This window comes from Schistocerca americana, chromosome 7 (genome assembly GCF_021461395.2).
Source record: "Schistocerca americana isolate TAMUIC-IGC-003095 chromosome 7, iqSchAmer2.1, whole genome shotgun sequence".
Lineage (NCBI taxonomy): Eukaryota > Metazoa > Arthropoda > Insecta > Orthoptera > Acrididae > Schistocerca > Schistocerca americana.
Genome location: NC_060125.1, coordinates 269,755,147 through 269,776,376, shown reverse-complemented (window position 1 = coordinate 269,776,376; position 21,230 = coordinate 269,755,147). Strand labels below are relative to the sequence as shown.

The 21,230-nt window shown below is 42.8% G+C and overlaps 1 protein-coding gene across 1 annotated transcript in view; it reads left to right on the top strand.

The window, feature by feature from the left end:
* Positions 1 to 21,230, top strand: part of LOC124622341 (myrosinase 1-like) — a 137,417-nt gene that overhangs the window by 46,802 nt on the left and 69,385 nt on the right. Inside the window, exon 6 of the mRNA XM_047148019.1 lies at positions 19,981 to 20,075. Within this exon, the coding sequence (XP_047003975.1) occupies positions 19,981 to 20,075 (95 nt within the window). The remainder of the gene's footprint in view (positions 1 to 19,980; positions 20,076 to 21,230) is intronic.

Here is a 21,230-nt window from a genome sequence, read left to right as displayed (position 1 = left end):
CGAACGTTTTTGGTGATTTGAGAGACGTTGTGAATATTTCGTTCTCACGCACTTAACGATCGGAAGTAATCGCGACCACAAGTTTTCATTGCAACGTTTTCGAGTTTGATTCAGAATGTTATTTATATGTGAAACATCACAATAAATATGATCATCAAGAAAACAATGAGGGTAATATACAAATTTATAAGCAACGTAAAAATTAATTTTCTGAGGGAACAGTTTGTGCAAAATCGTGTGACAAAGACAGCACTGTTAACGGATCACGCCGACTTTCTAATCGCAAAGGCACTTCTGCACCCTGACCACCGTTGTCTGTGTGCAGCGGAAGGCGCGTACTCTGATGAGCCAAAACATTATGACCATCTGCTTAACAGATTGTTTGTCAGTCTTTGGAACGAAATACATCACTGATTCTGCGTATGAGGGACCCGGCAGTTCGTTGGTATGTTTCTAGAGGTGTGTGCTAGTAGATGTCTACGCAAGGCCATGTAACTCACGTAAATAATGGACCGATAGGATTTTCATGCTCGGTACTAGCGCCGACAGTGACCCAGATGCGTTCCACAGCATTTACATCCAGCGAATTTGGTCGCCGATGCATCAACGTGAGTTGTCTATAATGCTCCTCAAACCACTGTAGCACGGTTCTGGCTCAGAGAGGTGGACAATTACACTGCTCAAACATGACATTGCCGTCAGGAAGGCATAATGTATGAAGGAGTGCAGGTGGTTCGCAGCTGTCAGCGTGTTTTCGATTACTATCGCAGGCCCATGTAAGCGCAGCAGAATGTTTCCCATAGTATAATACTGTTCCCACCAGCCTGTATCCTTGGCGCGCTGCACGTTTCGAGCCGCAGTTCACTTTGATGACTTGAACCAAAAAGTCTCATTCACTCGAAGAGCCGACACGTTTGCATTGATCGACGGTCAAATGCTGATGGTCCAGAGGCCACTGCAATCGTAATTGACGATGTCATTGGGTCACCATGTAAAAACGTGAGGGTGGTCTGCTGCGGACCTCCATGTTCAACAATACAGGGTGTTACAAAAAGGTACGGCCAAACTTTCAGGAAACATTCCTCATACACAAATAAGAAAAAGATGTTATGTGGACATGTGTCCGGAAACGCTTAATTTCCATGTTAGAGCTCATATTAGTTTCGTCAGTATGTGCTGTGCTTCCTCGATTCACCGCCAGTTGGCCCAATTGAAGGAAGGTAACGTTGACTTCGGTGCTTGTGTTGACATGCGACTCTTTGCTCTACAGTACTAGCATCAAGCACATCAGTACGTAGCATCAACAGGTTAGTGTTCATCACGAACGTGGTTTTGGAGTCAGTGCAATGTTTACAAATGCGGAGTTGGCGGATGCCCATTTGATGTAACGATTAGCACGGGGCAATAGCCGTGGCGCGGTACGTTTGTATCGAGACAGATTTCCAGAACGAAGGTGTCCCGACAGGAAGACGTTCGTAGCAATTGATCGGCGTCTTAGGGAGAACGGAACATTCCAGCCTATGACTTGCGACTGGGGAAGACCTAGAACGACGAGGACACCTGCAATGGACGAGGCAATTCTTAGTGCAGTTGACGATAACCCTAATGTCAGCGTCAGAGAAGTTGCTGCTGTACAAGGTAACGTTGACCACGTCACTGTATGGAGAGTGCTACGGGAGAACCAGTTGTTTCCGTACCATGTACAGCGTGTGCAGGCACTATCAGCAGCTGATTGCCCTCCACGTGTACACTTCTGCGAATGGTTCATCCAAAAATGTGTCAATCCTCATTTCAGTGCAGATTTTCTCTTTACGGATGAGGCTTAATTCTAACGTGATCAAATTGTAAATTTTCACAATCAACATGTGTGGGCTGACGAGAATCCGCATGCAATTGTGCAATCACGTCATCAATTCAGATTTTCTGTGAACGTTTGGGCAGGCATTGTTGGTGATGTCTTGATTGTGCCCCATGTTCTTCCACCTACGCTCAATGGAGCACGTTATCATGATTTCATACGGGATACTCTTCCTGTGCTGCTAGAACATGTGCCTTTACAAGTACGATACAACATGTGGTTCATGCACGATGGAGCTCCTGCACATTTCAGACGAAGTGTTCGTACGCTTCTCAACAACAGATTCGGTGACCGATGGATTGGTAGATGCGGACCAATTCCATGGCCTCCACGCTCTCCTGACCTCAACCCTCTTGACTTTCATTTATGGAGGCATTTGAAAGCTCTTGTCTACGCAACATCGGTACCAAATGTAGAGACTCTTCGTGCTCGTATTGTGGACGGATGTGATACAATACGCCATTCTCCAGGGCTGCATCAGTGCATCAGGGATTCCATGCGCCGGATGGTGGATGCATGTGTCCTCGCTAACGGAGGACATTTTGAACATTTCCTGTAACAAAGTGTTTGAAGTCACGCTGGTACGTTCTGTTGCTGTGAGTTTCCTTTCCATGATTAATGTGATTTGAAGAGAAGTAATAAAATGAGCTCTAACATGGAAAGTAAGCGTTTCCAGACACATGTCCACATAACATATTTTCTTTCTTTGTGTGTGAGGAATGTTTCCTGAAAGTTTGGCCGTACGTTTTTGTAACACCCTGTATACGCTGAAAGCACAAAACACTTGTGTATGCACCAGCATTGTGCTCTTTCAGCAGAAATGTCACACATCACTGTCTGTCCCGCTCTAGAGAGCAGGCAAGCCTCCAAATCCGAATCTGTGAAGAATCGTAGTCGTCCGACTATTTAACGACTAGTGGTAATTTAACTGTCTTTCTACCTCTTTCTGTAGGTATTCACACAAGTAGCAAATCAACATTCGACTAGCTTCGCCGTCTTCGAAATAGTCGCACACAGGTCTGCGTAATAATAATCTGTCAAAGTCGCTTATCTCAATGGATTTCCCAATTTGCAGCCCATATCTTCGCTAGGGTGATGCCCCGTCAGTGTCAGCTCCGCTTACATACTTTTGTTACTACGTCAGGTGCCAGCAACATCAACATGGGGCACCCAACATTGCGGCAGGCAGTGGTCATAACGTTTTGTCTTATCAGTGAGCAACTGTGCTCGACAGCGTGGCGAGCCGGCAAGCAGACTAACGGATTTCTATCTGTTCTTACGCTAAAATACAACTGCCGTGACATGACGAAGAGTAATGTTTACGGAAAACTAAATTGCAAAATCTGTTTTCATCGGTGCGCTTAGTTAGACGACATTACCGCTGGCGGAAAGGAGTGTCCATTGTGAATGCAACTTCAGCGCAAATAAGCATGTGAAAACCATGTTTGTATATAGGCAATGAGGGTTGTTCCTTGGAATGCAAAGCTTCCAGACGTAACATTGTTTGTTTTTTTTACATTGAATTTGAAAGAAGCTGGTAATATCAGATCAGTCTTATTGTAACATACACTGTTGGCTTCCCAAAGTGTTAACTGAAATACAGAAAGCGGCCTAATGCTAATTCATGACCAGGGCTAATGGACAAAGGCGATCTGCTCGGAAAACGAGATGTTATAGCGGTAGTACAGGACTGCTTATTTGAGTTTCGAATTCGAAGAGTTCATCCACACGTGGAACACCCTCTCCTTCAGCATGACAATGCCACACCACACACAAGTGCTGCGACATCCCCAACATTCCGACGCCTTGCGTTCAGTGTTATCGATCATCCTCCATACAATCCCAACTTGTCCCCATCCGATTTTCATCTGTTTACGAAACTTAAAAAACATCTCCGAGGACTTCACTTTGATAGTGATGAAGAGGTACCAGTAGAGTTGAGGTTGTGGTCAATCAGTCAAAACATTCTACAGTGACTGTATAACAATCTGGCCTCCCGTTCGGAGAAATGAGTTCATCGCCAGGGTGACTATGTTGAGAAATAAATGTGCAGACATGACGAATAAAGATGTAGAATGTTAAAAGCCGTTGTTCCGTTTAAAACTTGTTCAGAGTTTTCGCATTAGAATTTCTGTGGCGTTACTTGACTGTACGCACCCGTAAAACTGAAATGAGTTAAGGTTCCATTGTAGACGAAGTTACCGTTGAATTTTGGCACAAGAAAAGTCACCGGTCAGTAGACGAGAACACCGCCGTAATATTCACTCATACAATATCACCATGAAGATGATATTATACCATTGATAACAAAAATGTGCTTTCTCACTAATCACTACAATCACGGATATGGTTGAGGGTCTGCTCTCTTCGAAAGTGACAAGTGCTACCGTACCTCTCAACAATCACCACTGAATTCAGAAAGCTAACACCACTCACACAGCGCTTATTGCACTTCGAGTTAGATAATCGATACCTGACTGTACACATCGTATGTGTGAATAAATTAGCAGTCACACTAAGTAAGGGATCGTGGATTCATTACAATCTTTTCGACAAGATGTCTCATCCCACTGATGTGACGTTTGCGTTGTCACTGGAAATCCTGTGTGAGTCCCTTACATAGACTAGATGAGTCAGCTTCAGCCTATGGTGTCTCCTGCGCAGTGCTTCAATATTCTACATTGACTCTGTCGTGTTGCCACGTCTTTTTTTCTTTTTCTTTCATTCTCCACTCCAAGGAGTAGAGTAAGGTTCCTGAGGTCCGGCTCATTAGTATCGATAGATTGACAAAAATTTATTCTGTAATTTCATATGTTCTCACGGTCTGATTAATTCATGATATATTCTCGTGTATTTAGACGAGTCGACGACTCATTTTCTCTGCACAATATTTCCACGACTCATCTAGACGTCTGTTTAAAATAATAATCACACACTGTAATGTCAAAAAATGGAGGCGACGTAATTAGAAACATGTGATCTTGACTGGCTTGAGGAGACCGGTAGGCCTGTGACAAGCTGCACGTCTTAGACTTTACTTTTCTTACATGTATTGAACATCATATTTATCATCAGAAGCTGCTAGACGAACAAAAAACTTTTAATTACTAATTTTGATCGCACAGATTATATAACACATGTAATATCATACATTCAATAAAAATAAATGGTATTATTGTAGCAAATAATAGCCTCATGAATGATAAGAATATTTCCATGATATTTTGTGATATGTGATGACGATCAGCGCTATCGAAAAGGCAATAAGAGAAATAGAAATTATTTCTGAATCTGTAGTTTGTCTGGGCGACTACATCGATCTTTATTTAGAAACTGTGGGGGGTTCACCTATACAACGTTCACATTCAAGAACTGCTTTTTCTAGTGCTACCTCGTACATGACTGACCATGTTTGGAGACCAAATCAATAAGAGATAAGGGATATTGGACACTAGCAACTTCAATTATACATGTCACCCTGTAACAGCATACGCATGCTCTGTTATCATGCCATTGTGCATATCAGCCTATAACAATATACAGGATGGTTCACTGATAGTGACCGGGCCAAATATCTCACGAAATAAACATCAAACGAAAAAACTACAAGGAACGAAACTCGTCTAGATTGAAGGGGGAAATTAGATGGCGTTATGGTTGGCCCGCTAGATGGCGCTGCCATAGGTCAAACGGATATCAACTGCGTTTTTTAAATAGGAACCCCCATTCTTTATTACATATTCGTGTAGTACGTAAAGAAATATGAATGTCTTAGTTGGACCACTTTTTTCGCTTTGTGATAGATGGCGCTGTAATAGTCACAAAAGTATAAGCACGTGGTATCACTTAACATTCCGCCAGTGCGGACGGTATTTGCTTCGTGATAGCCGTGTTAAAATGGACCATTTATCAATTGCGGAAAAGGTCGATATCGTGTTGATGTACGGCTATTGTGATCAAAATGGCCAACGGGCGTGCGCTATGTATGCTGCTCGGTATCCTCGACGACATCATCCAAGTGTCCTGACCGTTCGCCTGATAGTTACGTTACTTAAGGAAACAGGAAGTGTTCAGCCACATGTGAAACGTCAACCACCACCTCCAACAATTGATAATGCCCAAGTAGATGTTTTAGCTGCTGTCGCTGCTAATCCGCACATCAGTAGCAGACAAATTGCGCGAGAATCGGGAATCTCAAAAACGTCGGTGTTGAGAATGCTACATCAACATTGATTGAACCCGTACCATATTTCTATGCACCAGGAATTGCATGGCGACAACTTTGAACGTAGTGTACAGTTCTGCCACTGGTCACAAGAGAAATTACGGGACGACGACAGATTTTTCGAACGCGTTCTATTTAGCGACGAAGCGGTAACGTAAACTGGCATAATGTGCAGTATTGGGCAACGGAAAATCCGCGATGGGTGCGACAAGTGGAACATCAGCGACCTTGGCGGGTTAATGTATGGTGCGGCATTATGGGAGGAAGGATAACTGAAACCCATTTTATCGATGGCAGTCTAAATGGTGCAATGTATGCTGATTTCCTACGTAATGTTCTACCGATGTTACTACAAGATGTTTCGCTACATGACAGAATAGCGATGTTCTTCCAACATGATGGATGTCCGGCACATATTTCACGTATGGTTGAAGCGGTATTGAATAGCATATTTCGTAACAGGTGGATTGGTCGTCGAAGCACCATATCATGACCCGCACGTTCACCGCATCTGACGTCCCCAGATTACTTTCTGTGGGGAAAGTTGAAGGGTATTTGCCATCGTGATCCACCGACAACGCCTGACAACATGCGTCAGCGAATTGTCAATGCATGTGCGAACATTACGGAAGGCGGACTACTCGCTGTTGAGAGGAATTTCGTTACACGTATTGCCAAATGCAATGAGGTTGACGGACATCATTTTGAGCATTTATTGCATTGATGTGGTATTTACAGGTAATCACGTTGTAACAGCATGCGTTCTGAGAAATGATAAGTTCTCAGAGGTACATGTATCGCATTGGAACAACCGAAATAAAATGTTCAAATGTACCTACGTTCTGTATTTTAATTTAAAAAACCTACCAGTTACCAACTGTTCGTCTAAAATTGTGAGCCATATGATTGTGTCTACTACAGCGCCATCTATCACAAAGCGAAAAAAGTGATCCAACTAAAACATTCATATTTCTTTGCGTACTACACGAATATGTAATTAAAAAATGGGGGTTCCTATTTTTTAAAAAAAACGCAGTTGATACCCATTTGACCTATGGCTGCGCCATCTAGCGGGCGAACCGTAGCGCCATCTGGTTTCCCCCTTCAAGCTAGACAAGTTTGGTTCTTTGTAGTTTTTTCGTTTGACGCTTATTTCGTGATATATTTGTCCCGGTCACGATCAATGAACCACCCTGTATACTGGTCTCTTATCAAGGCACAGCCAATCCTCATCGATAGTGAAATGGCAGAGCTTGGATCTGGGAGTGATATGGTGAAGGACATACCACAAAATTCAAACATTTTACTTTTACTATATTTTTTTTTATTTTCAGATTTTTACAGATTTGTTTTCTCAAATCTGCAAACATTAGTATCTTATATTAGAGGTACTCAAGACTGTTAACTATGATTCAGGAAAAAAATTCTTTTAAATGTTCTTTACACCAGAAACATTTAAGAGAATATCCATTTGAGATACAATAAACCACCCCCCCCTCCCCCCATCCTCAAGAACCGCGGATATGCCGTCGCTGGGGTGGCTTGTATCAGCGATACAGAGAGCTATACCGTAGATACCACCACAACGGAAGTATATTTTGACAGACCAGACAAACGTATGTTTCGAAGAGGGCAGCAGCCTTTTTCAGTAGTTGCAGGTGCATCAGTCAGGATGACTGACCCATCTGGTCTTGTAATAGCAACCAAAAAAGCCTTTGTGTGCTGATACTGCAAACCGCTGAAAGCATGGAGAAACTACAGCCTTAATTTTTCCCGAGGGCATGCATCTGCACTGTATAGTTAAATGATGATGGTGTCCTCATGGGCACAATATTCCTGAGAAAAGTAGCCTCTTATTCGGATTCCTGGGAAGGGACTACTCAGAAGAATGTCGTCATCAGAAAAAACGTATCTGGTGATCTACAGATCTGGGCGTGGGACGTTAGATGCCATAATCGGGCACGTAAGTTAGAAAATTTAAAAAGGGAAATGGAAAAGGTGAAATTATATATATTGAGAATTAGTGAATTTCTGTGGAAGGAGGACTTTTGATCAGGTGGATACAGTGCAGAGGAGAAGCCTCCAGAAATGGTACTGCCCCGCAGATACCACCAAGTGTGATTGCAGAGAATCACACATGATGGAGCACCTACTGGATTGTCAACTATACCCTGCATCCTGCACCGAAGAAGATCTTCTGCATGCGACACTGGGTACAGCTGAACGTGCAAGATTTTAGTAATGTAGCTTAATAATCGTTTCTTTCGTTTCTAACAGCAATTACCATATAGTGTATTTGTTTATGACTCGAAGTCTATGAATGGCTGCTAATGGTTTCAAGGTAGACGAACATCACAGTTTCCAGTCAATGGTCGCATCAGTTTGACCAGAGAACCCAGTCGTTTCCATGTAAACAGAGTCCACATCATTATGCAGTCACTACCAGCTAGCACAGTGCATTCTTGACAGTCTGTGTCCATGGCTTCATGAGGTCTGCGCACACTCAAGGCCTGCCATCAGCTCTTACCAACTGAAATCGGGGCGCATCTGACGAGGCAACGGTTTTCCAGTCGTCCAGTGTCCAACCGATATTGTCATGAGTCCAGGAGAGGCGTTGCAGGTGCTGTCGTGCTGTTAGCAAAGGCCGTCGCGTCGGTCGTCTCGTGCCATAGCCCGTTAAGGACAGACTTCGCCGCACTGTTCTAAGGGATACGGTAATCATACGTCAAACATAGATTTCTGTGTTTGTTTCACTCAGTGTTGCTTGTCTGTCAGCACCGTCAACATTCTGAAACGCCGCTTCTCTCGGTCGTTACCTGAAAGCTGTCAGCCATTGCGTTGTTCATGGTGACAGGTAATGCCAGAAATTTGGTAGTCTCGGCACACTCTTGACACTGTGACTCTCGGAATATTGAAGTCCCTGATGATTTCCAAAATACAATGTCGCACGTGTCTAGCTCCAACTACCATACGACTACTGTCCTGTGGCCATAATCGCGTCGGAAACCTTTTCACAAGAATCGCCTGAGCGCAAATGACAGCTTCGCCAATGCAATGACCTTTTATACCTTGTGGATGCGATCCTACCTCCATATTTATTTGCGCATACTGCTATCCCAGGACTTTTGCCACCTCAGTGTGTAACAGACACAAAATACAGATCTTGCTCTTATTACAAGACGAACTATTCCTGTTTAGCCCACAAAAGCAGACAGACGGTCGAAGGAACAATATATTTTACAGGTATTTGAGCAACTGATTAGACAGAACGAAGAAAATGGTTCAAACGGCTCTGAGCACAATGGGACTTAGCTTCTGAGGTCATCAGTCCCCTGGAACTTAGAACTACTTAAACCTAACTAACCTAAGGACATCACACACATTCATGCCCGAGGCAGGATTCGAACCTGCGACCGTAGCGGTCGCGCGGTTCCAGACTGTAGCGCCTAGAACCGCTCGGCCACTCCGGCCGGCTACAGAATGAAATGCAAATATAATACCAAAGAAGCTGTGCATAAGTGCTTTAAATACAAAAGATAAAGCAAGGTTTGAAGCCCAGAGAGTTCAAAATAAGACGCTGATAAAAATTTTAATTCATAATCTCTGTGCTTACTCAGTTAATAACGGATCCGATGACGAAAAAGTGTGACCGCCTTTAACATTGTCTTAAAATAACTGGGCCATGTTCCGAGTACCAAGGTTGCTGGTCCACCATTAGAACCACGTAGTGAATCGAACACAAGTCACAGTTACCATCGCACTGTAAAGACCAGGAGGTTCCGCAAGTCGGACCCAACATTTAATCACACGCAAACTAGGCGCTCACCACTTATTTCTATGCTGTATCATGGAGACACAGGTAATAGTGGCAGTACGACAGCCATCAACCAAAGCCACAGAAAAGGGAACTCACAACTGAGAAGGTGTAACCTGTATCTGCGAAGGCAACGGATAGCAATGGATCTTCAAATGGCGTCGGCACACTCTCCACGTAAACAGCCGCTAACCACGACACGATGACCACATCTCCGTCCTTGACGGAAAGAGTCCTCTTAGCAAGTGAAACAACCAGCAAGACAAATCTCTGCTCAGAGCCACTCGTGGCGTAAAATCCCTTCAGGCCGCAAGAGTGGCCCCTAGAGAAATGCCAGGAGGGCCGTCGCTAGGGAACGAGACTTCAGCCAGCGGCTGCAGTCGACAAGAGCGCACGCCCTGGTCAGATCGGTTCCATTTTATCGAAGGAAAAGCGAACAAGTCATTCTTTCGGTTTTCGCTCTACGCTGTCGATATCCTTTGACACTATAATTACATTTAATAATTAAAAGAGGCGTTCAGTAAGTAACGCAATACGTTTTTCCGAAAAAAAAGTTGGTTTTATCAGGATTCCCGTACACCATATTGTTCCTCACTCTTTTGGCTACAAAACTCTGTTTTTCAACATATCAGTTACCGCGACGGCCTTACAGCGCTTTACTGTGCAGCCAGTATGCTAGCATGGTACCACTCTATTAGCCGACGTCGTAGCCAACATCTTGTTACCTCAATGGCGTCCCTCCTTGCCGCGAAGTTCATCCTTCAGCGGACCAGACAAATGGAAGTCGAACGATGCGATGTCTGGGCTCTAGCACGGATGAAGAAACAATGAAATTTTGCGAGCTCATCTTGTGTGCCCAGACTTGTGTGAGGCCTTGCGCTGTCATGGAGAAAAATGATCAGCCTTGTAACGTGAAAGCAATTCCGCACGGATGGTTCTTCTTCGCTCTTTATTGTCTTCCGTTAAGCGTTGAAGTACCCAGTGGGCACACACTGCTACTGGTCGCCGCCTGTGTTAGCACTACAAACAGAGACGTCCAGCTGAGCAGCATGGTGTTTCATTGCAATCCGTCGATGACGTTGAATGAAAGTGTCTGTACGTTCCAACAGATCAGGAGCTGTGAGAGGCCGACCGGCACGTGGGAGATGGGACGGGTTTGCGCGACCTTGTCGCACTGCTGACAGACGCCTCGCACTGATGACAGAAGCCTCTGCCAGCTACTCACCGTGCTTTTGTTCAGACACAGGTCTCCGTAGATATTATGCAAGCGTCTATGACGATCTGCGATGCTCTGGTTTTCCACCAAAAGAAACTCGATGATAGCTGTCTGCTTGGAACGTAACTTCGTCACTGGCACCATTTTGAAGGGTACGTATAGAACCAACAGAAGAACTTCATGAAACTATAGGGACTGAAGCAGTAACATTCCACGATGTTTCACCCCCACAAATTGGCGCTTTTTTTCAACTGAAATTGCTGATAAAAAGGCAACGTGTTGCATTTCTTATGAAACGCCCTTCGTATATTAGAAATATTTACCGAACGGTTCAGTAACGTTTGGACGCATCCGTATACTCTGAAGTTTCTGGACTACTTCTTTCGGAACACTGCAGAAGAACTGATGTTATAAAACTCTGTCAAATTAATGCCGAAAGCAGATACCAAACCTTTCAAGTACGATGTACATCATTTATTCATGAGTGTCTATTGGCTTTTAGCTGACACTCCTGTAGAACTTTCACCCTGTTCTTTTCATTGTTGTTTATTCACATTGTGGCCAAAAAGCATCTGTCCAAACAAGTTTGAGCTTTGAAAAATTTAAATCACGGAACGACTGGTGGAATTAGCTTTCCATCATAAACGATTATTACTCCAGACAGTAATTTGAATTGGGTTGCTGCATAAGTTCATAGCGATTTTCCATAAGCTTAATAAACGCAACAGATAGACACAAGTGAGACTTCAGTCATCAATATTATGTTCTCCTGCTTACAATAGTTTGCCAACATTGAGCTAATATTTGGATTCCGCGAGTGTAGAAATCAAGTACTTTGTAGTTTTGAGGTGAAGAACACGTCGAGCCTTGTTCCGAGTGCATTTTCATCCCGAAAGGAAGTTCCTTGAAGATTGTTCGATGGAGAGCGGAAAAGGTCAAAATCTGACGGCGCAGGATCGGGTGAAAAAAGTGGTTGCGGAATGACTCCCCAACATAACTCCTATATAATGTTTTTGTCACTCTACCAGAACGCGGGCCAGCGTTATCGTGGATTAGCGTCACTTCATGCAGTCATGCTGGTCGTTGTTCTTGGATTGTGTCTGCAAGATGTCTCAGTTGTTGATAGTAAATCTCAGCAGCGATGGTTACACCTCGGAGAAGCAAATCGTATTACATTACACAGTCGCTGTTTCACCAGATGCGTAACATTATCTTTTGTCAATGCGCGCAACTTTTTGTACGGGGAGTTGCTGCTTTGTTTGGGCTTAACCATTCCTTCATTTTCGTTACGTTAGCATAAATACACCATTTCTCGCCGCTAGCAACGATACAGGAAAAGAATGATCGGTGTTTTTCACGAGCCAGTTGTTGAGCAAGCAGAGATCTCGGGTCACCTGCTGATGTTTGTAATTTTGGCTTAGAACGTTCCCCATTGCATACACATGTCGCGCAATCGTAGAATGATCACAGTTCATCACATCTGCCGTTTCTCAAAGACAGTGACGTGGATTATTACGGATTAATGCGTTTAAATCCCGAAGATCTTCCTGAAAGTGTAGAGTCACTAATGTCGAAATGATCCTCCTTAAAACGAGAAAACCATATCCTTACCGTGCTCTGTCCTGTGGCATTATCCTCATACACGGAGCAAATGTTTGTGGCTGCCCCCGCTGCTGTCACCCCTCTTCTGTATTGAAACTTATCTCCAAATGACAAAATGACAATATGTAAACTAAAATATCAACAGTGAACTACAAATTATAAATAAATCCACAGCACCGGAATACCAAACTCCAAACTAAAAACGCTACGAACTTACGTAGCAACCTAATAATTTGTGTTGCCCAGTTATAAGTTTATTGTCCAAATGAAATGAGCTACGACAACTAAGGGTTGCATCACCAAATAACCAATTCCCACATCAGCGATCATCACGATTCAGTGCTATATTTTGAAGGTACATGTATTAACTGCATAGGTACCCGAAGCAAACTTACAGTTATGCTCAGAGCTGCCAAGCTGTATGAATCTACCAAGTACACGACTCGATATTTGCCACTGTTTTGACTATTGCTAACTACTAATTGTCTACATCAAATACTCAATTAATCACCAAACTATTAACTTTACAAAACCATTCTTTGTGTATTACTTTTATTTTCGGACGTCTCTCGTCAAGTAGAGAGACAGGTCAGCGAAGTTTGAATTTTGCCTTACGCTGTACCAAGATGTCTCTCGTAGAACTTTGGCCTCCTTTGTCACCTGTCTCTATTCTTCTGTCCATCGCTTTCCTTCTCCAATTGCTGATTCCCACTGCTTTGAGATCTTCTTCTTTCACCGAGCCTCCCTCTTCTCTTTCTCTCTTCGGGCTGTCCTTACCTTGAGCCTGGATTCCATTAGGAAATTTTTGCACCACGACCATGCAACAACTATTGCAAGCAACGAATACTTCAGTATTCGTCGTATATATTTGAAACCGAAAATGGTTACAAATTTATATGAGTGCAGGGATACTTCTTGTTTACAATTTCTTACAAACATTTTCTTCGAATTTCTAACATTCTCTAGATATGTCTAGCCCAACTTCTTCTTCCTTGTTTGATTTTGACTACAGTATCCATCTATCCAGAGATAGTCTGTTGTTTTGCATTTGTTCTTATTTTCCAGTTTCCTTCCTTTCTCACCGCCCCAAATATCTTTCTCAAAGACTTCCTTTTACATTTCAATCAGCAACCTCTTTCCTCTGTGGTCATCACCCGGCCTTCCGATCCATACATTAGTATAGATCTTAATATAGCCAAATACACTTGAATTTTTGTGTTGCTACTAACATTTCTAGACGTGAACACTTTCTGTAAGGAATAACAACATCGGTTTCCACTTGCTATCTTTTCTTGAATTTTTTGCTGCTGTCCTGTCAGCTTCTGTTAGACTTTTCCACGCTTCGGTAATCTTTGCCATTTATTGTTACTGAAGTCTCTCCTCTAAACCGCGCCAGGCTCTCCCACCACCATATACTTCCTTCTATTTATATTAACTTACAGTCCTAACTTCCACACTGTTCGTTCCAATGTATCATAATTATCCATCATGGCTTTGATATTCCTTCCAATGAACACTTCTTCATTAGCGTTTGCCACCAACTGGACGTGCCGGTTACATATTGTTCCCGTTGGATTAGATGGCACTTGCCGAAGTACGCTCTCTAGAGCTAAGTTAAGGAGTAGCGCAGAGATCACAACTCTCTTGCTTTCACGGGGTCCTTTCGGTTAATCTCACTAATTTTAGCGGGATTCTGAAATACTTCATAACTTGGAGATTTTTATTCTTGTCTAGGCTGTCGTATGATCGTTTAAAATCAGTTGTAGTTGCTTTTCATAGTCATAAAATTTCTCTAGCATTTCTCTCAATAACAAAAATTTGGTCTATTTTGAACCTGTTTCTCCTAAATCCATCCTGATAATCCCCCCGTATCATTTACATCCGAGGAGGTAACATCTTACTAAACACTTTATAAGGAATCCAGCGGTAATTTCTGCACTCTGGTTGGTATGGTACAATACAATTATTAGTGGTAACTGTGTAATATGATAACCACTTATAGGATAACCGAGTGAATTAATGTGTAAAGTATTCTTCCTAAAGTTTAGTGCTTCAGTATAATTTGGAGAAAGTGTAATTCAACCCAGTAAGAATAGGATGTTCTACAGTAACATTATCCAAATGTCCAACAGAAGTTCATTCGGTACAGGTAGCGCAGTTAATGAAACCCACAGAAACATTGTTAATAAGCTCACCGACCTAAATATTACTCAGCCTTCAAAAACAGCACACTGGCCGAATCTGGAGCGCTGTAGATTGCCTAGGACTGGTACCAGCAGCCGTGTCACCGTCCACCTCCGACACAAAAGACTGCAGAGAAGTAGTCTGCATGTACCATTCATATTTGGGCAGTCAGTAAGATAGGTGAACGGAGAACGTGACACAGTGGCAAAATATGTGCTGTGGTCCTGTGTGGCGACTGGAGCTGGTGCCTATCACTTGTTGTAACGACCAGTTACAGTGATTATCACAATCGATGCGTCTGCGGCGACTGGTATCAAATTTGGTGAAGGACCTCACAGTTGTTCCCTGACAGCCAGAGAGGTTTTCACTCACCTGCTGATGTAGGGGAGACCGGTACACACTGGCCACAAGGGCACAATGGACAGTTGGTATTATTTCGTTACATTTCCATTCGCATATGCCACCGACGAAGGACGTTGGTGGCCACTGTACTGTCATCCTTCCACAAATGCGTCAATGCAGTCAGATTGTCGAGCGAGGAAGGAGACTTATGTTCCCATGTAGTGACAGTACATTTTGCTTGCTCAAGACATTATCTCAATACTCCAAGACAGGGCTCTTACTAAAAAGTGAGTCCATGTATTAAGCATTGTTTCGATATTGTATATCACGATAAAAGATTACCGGCTTTTCGTAAACGAACTGCAATAATTCCATTTCGGCGATGAGGCAGAATTGCTCAGTTAAATACGGACATTTCGGTCAACATGGCCAACCTGCCCCGCTGTCTTCTTACTGGTACTCTTATTAACTTTAATAGTCCCACCGTAGTCAAAGCCTAGATTATATCCAACGCAATTTTTAGTAAGGAAATTGTGTCCTACCTTGATTTTAAACCGGTAACATCTATGCAATGTTTGATTTATTTTTCTTTCAAGAGTCATAACCTGTGTTCAAGTATTCAGCTAAAACCATTGCAACATAAATTTGAAATTATTACTGACGGACCAATGCAGGACATATATTTTCAAATTTCAAACCATCGTATATCTTCGAATGCAGTCATGTTTTTACTCACGGCCATTTTGCCGTTTTGTTTTTAGGATAGTTCTACATTATATAAAGAAAACGAAAGAGGTAGTATATCTGAAGCAAATATGAGATTAGCAGTGATAGAAGTAAAACGGTATGAAATACCAGCAACGAGTTTAACATGCCCAGAAAAAATTAGGTAGGTACCGCAAGAAATTCAAAGGTTTACAGCCTTCTTAAACGGTAACAAAAAATTGGGATAAGTGTTGCACCCCATAAACATTTCGTATAACGTATGTCTTCGATTTTTAGTGTTGGACTTAATATTTTCGGTATTTTGATAATAACAGCAAATATAATGAAAGTAACTTATAGAATTAAGTTCGGTAATAATTTTCTGAAAGCGTTAGTTATTCAGGGATTATTTAGATACGTAACTAAGACAAACAGAAAAACATGTTCTAGATCGTACTGAAGTGTTAAAAATGACGTGAAAGGACTTTTTCTATGAATGTTAGAACGATGAAGATCCTATTGGGTACTGAGATAAAGACAGAGAAAAATTTCTGAGATTTTTTTCTGGAAAAGGGTTATTATAACGACGATAACACAGTTTATGATGGTAGTTTTTGCAATAAAGCTGTAGTAATGTGAATTAAAATAAACTGTGGGTATTATAGTCGATATACTTCTAGTAATATAACAGACGTCGTAAGAAAATCAAACGATAAACTGCTTGGCCGAGCTGCACCGTGGGTGGGATATTTTAGCACAGGTGGTATTACAGTACTAAATGTTCTTTAAGAACGAACAAACAGTGACATGCCTTAATTACTTAATTGTAAAGATGCTGAAGCAATGTACCAAAGTTTCTACTTGAAAAGATCAACGGAAACAAAAAAATACAAGCAGGAAAAAAAAGAAGAAAACGTGGGCCAACCTGCTCCGGTCGCCTCTAACACCCGTCGACCCTGAAGGCTGTCGGATTGTTGACCTACTTGTAGGGCCTGTAATTTTCTAGTTGCTGACAGATTTCAGTTGAAAGAGGACAGGGGAAAGTTACGAAAAGTGAGAGTTAAATTGCAACTATATTATTTTCATATTAACACCACTCTTACAAACAAACAGAGAGAATCACCATTCATGTCAACGTAAATGGCGAGCTTATATCTGGCTGTGGGCCAGGAGATACAAGCCACAAAGACCTGTAACTCTAAGAAGCAGTACAGTTGAGATTTGGACTCTAGAAACAGAGTGAAAATGCCTGCGGTGATTTTACCCCAATTAACGGCCAACAACAAGAGCTGACGTGCGAAGCAGGAGCAGGGGTGGCTAGCTGATTACATTACTGCCGCCGTAGCCGCAAATGTTGGCACGAGTACGGAAATTCACGCAGCGCCGCGTAAGCGACCCCCGAAGTCACTGCAATATCCCGAATGGTATTCATCGCACACTATAACAACGAAATGTCACACGAAACTGCTTCCATGCGTCAAGGGGTAATCTGGGCTAAAATGGAGGCCACTTTTGCGTTACTGCTACTTATGGAGCAGCAAGTCCGACATCTTCGAAGAACTGAGTACGTCTGGGCTGGAGCTGACCTCCGCGGAGTTTTGTTAACATGAACACCTACCTCCACACACCGCATTCCCACGAAACGCGAAAAGGTTCCCCGTACGAACTTTACCGGGAAGGGAGAAGCTAGCAGTCGACGTGGCCCAGGTGGAGGAGTGGCCGTCTGAAGATTAGGTTACTGGGTCCGTCTGGGCGCCAGTTCGTCCCCAGGTACCTGTATTGGTGCTCCTGCGTGACCGCGTTCCTGCTGGACATGTTCGAACCTAACGGCTAAAAAACCCAAGGCAGTGCGCCAGTTTGACGAAGTATAATATTGATTAATCAGGGAACTGGAAAACTGTTTAGCCCCCTCCACCCGACAATCCACCTTGTAGCCGTTACTTCCGTGTGATTGAAAGGTCATTGAGAATGTTCCTTCGTGCTCAAGTCAAATGTTTTACTTACAGAAGTGCTGAATTAACATACTAACAGACCCATGCTCGGTACCAATTGACTCGTTATCTCGCCATAAATGTGAATGACTAATCAGACTATCCAAACCAATTTTCACTACAATTGACATTTTTTTGAGAGATCTAGGAAGTGTACAGATATTTCTTAATTACAGTTGCGTCTCAGGAACATCTTCAGATCCAAGCAGTTGCATCAACAGCCCGTCTTGTCTACTCAGAACCACGTACCAGAGCCCAAGCAACTACTTTTATCCAAAGATGATCCAGAGTGATCGAAGTATGTAATCTAATTAAAAACGTGCAACTGAGAAGGAACAATAATTCAGAATTATCTCAAACTAATTTTCTTTCACTCTCTCCCTTTCGTTCTGATTCTGGAGAAGTCACTCTTCGTGTCTACACTACGAGCTGGATCTTGACCAAATTGTGAATAAAGAATTAAGCTTGTCAGTTTCTTCATGGATGGACGCTCACTCTCGAACATGTGTACAAGAAATGGAGTATCAGTCGTAACCATGTAGCACGGCGTTAGAACTTGTAAGAACATCAGAAGGGATAAAGATTGGAGCTGAGTGTTATGCTTTATCGAGGACAATCGGCTTCAGTCCTGATGGGAACTGTGAATACAGGTCCATCTCAAAAAGTTACCGACAGAACACTGTGAAGACAACTGCCTGGAAGGGACATTCAAAGTGGAGTACCTCGCAAAAAGCCATCATGATTGTGATACATTAGGCTGCACATCTTCAGTGGTCCAAAGAACACAAAAATTGGACAGTCGGTGTTTCGAAGCATCTATTCTGGTCCTAAGAGTCACGGTTTTACTTATTTACAAGTTATGCAAAGAGAAAAGTGTAATGTGCTGCGAATGCATAGAAAGATAGAGCCCTTATCATTTAGCTACAAAATAGCAGGTCAGCAACTGGAAGCAGTTAATTCCATAAATTATCTGGGAGTACGCATTAGGAGTGATTTAAAATGGAATGATCATATAAAGTTGATCGTCGGTAAAGCAGATGCCAGACTGAGATTCATTGGAAGAATCCTAAGGAAATACAATCCGAAAACAAAGGAAGTAGGTTACAGTACGCTTATTCGCCCACTGCTTGAATACTGCTCAGCAGTGTGGGATCCGTACCAGATAGGGTTGATAGAAGAGAGAGAGAAGATCCAACGGAGAGCAGCGCGCTTCGTTACAGGATCATTTAGTAATCGCGAAAGCATTACGGAGATGATAGATAAACTCCAGTGGAAGACTCTGCAGGAGAGACGCTCAGTAATGCGGTACGGGCTTTTGTTAAAGTTTCGAGAACATACCTTCACCGAAGAGTCAAGCAGTATATTACTCCCTCCTACGTATATCTCGCGAAGAGACCATGAGGATAAAATCAGAGAGACTAGAGCCCACACAGAAGCATACCGACAATACTTCTTTCCACGAACAATACGGGACTGGAATAGAAGGGAGAACCGATAGAGGTACTCAGGTTACCCTCCGCCACACACCGTCAGGAGGCTTGCGGAGTATGGATGTAGATGTAGATGTAGACATCGATTGCATCAACGCCTTGATGAGGCTTTTAACCAGCAATGCGTAGAGGGTACAGTTCAGGCCGTAGGTGGTTATTATGTTTTCAGGGTTTTTGTACCACCACTTTCACCCAATCGTTCTAAGTCACAAACATGAATTAGGAAGCTCACTTCAAAATTCTGTTTGTACATGTTTTGTTCTTACTTCTTTATGCTGAATATGTTCCCATCTTTCAATATGCCTGTGAGTATTTGGAACAGTAGGTGAGATGTGGCTCTACGGGATCTAATAATCAAAGAATGGTTTCAGCTGGATGTATAATACTTGAGGGTATTATCAAAAATGTCTTTGTGATATAGTTTTGTTCGGCGTGTTCAGTTGACTCATACAAGAATATGTTTAACACTGTCACGCCATAACGAACAGAGCTCAGCAGGCAATAATGATACAAGAGCTGCAGTTGGTCATACGTAGGCGTGTTCTGTTCGCAGGCAGTGTCGGCATTACCCTCAACTCGGATTTCTACGAGCCGGCTTCTGACAGTCAAGCGGACATCGACGCCGCGGAGCGGGCACAGCAGTTCCATGTAAGTGCTGTGTTCTGAGAACCTCGTTAATTTTTTCCTCTGTATTTTGTTTCCGAAATAAAACTTTCACCTATGTGTCCACGAAGTCTTTTGAGACAGAGTCCGCGGATACAAACTTCTCGATTGACCTGCCGCGTTAAATTCGGATAAAATCCCAAACGTCCAATGACTGGCTCCTTCATCGTTAACAGTGGCTAAATGACAGTCATATAACTGAAAAAGTTCCCAGTTTTATGGCAAGAGAACTGCATCTCATTGGTCAGACTACGTCACGGTGGCGTCACGGAGTTAGCAAAGGTAGAGGTGGTGCCTTCTCCATCCATTGATCATGTTTGTGCTCGCTGTCCAGCGTTGCATCGACCGCCACCGCTCATGTTGGTGGTAAACTACGTGAAGTCATCCCCCGTGTCTTCCTCTGTGTCTTTATTGAAGTTCAATAGAGACTCCAACGCTCAGAAATGCATGGGAGCGTGCACTTGATAAAGGAAGATCACAGCCGAAGAAATCATATAATTTACTGCCTGATATGAGTGTTAGCCCTAGAAGCGACGATGGACAGTAAGCTCAGAAGTAACATATGGACATAGAGCACAACAGTTCGGCATGCGCCATCTAAGTGCTGTCATCATGACGTACACTAGGCGATCATATACCGTTCTCGGACATAAAAATGGAAGCCTTGTCAGTTACACTCCAGACAGTTCAGTCCGTCACGTCGACAATGGGGACAATCATCTAAAGCGTTGGGTATTATCCGAATGGGACGCGGCAAGTTAACCGAGAACTTTCTATGCAACGGTTTCCCTGTCTCTTGTTTCCAACGACATATCTTCACCGTATCGAATTACGTTGATTTTTCCGCAGCTATTGACATGTATTCTGTTCTTCATCGTTGTTGTTATATAAACAGTGAAGTTTACATGCCTGAAGATTTTGAAAATGTCAGAACATGAAAACGAAAGCCCTTTCCCCCAGTTGTGCAAAACTGTAATCTGATACCATATGTTTATATCAAAGTTATTCGCTCCCTCGGGCTTTGATAAAGTGAAATAAAAATATGAAAACAGAAAGGTAATTCCACATCTGAAACACGTAACGTGGTTTCATACAGCACAACAGAAATAGCACAGAAGAAATGACAGAAACAGACTATTT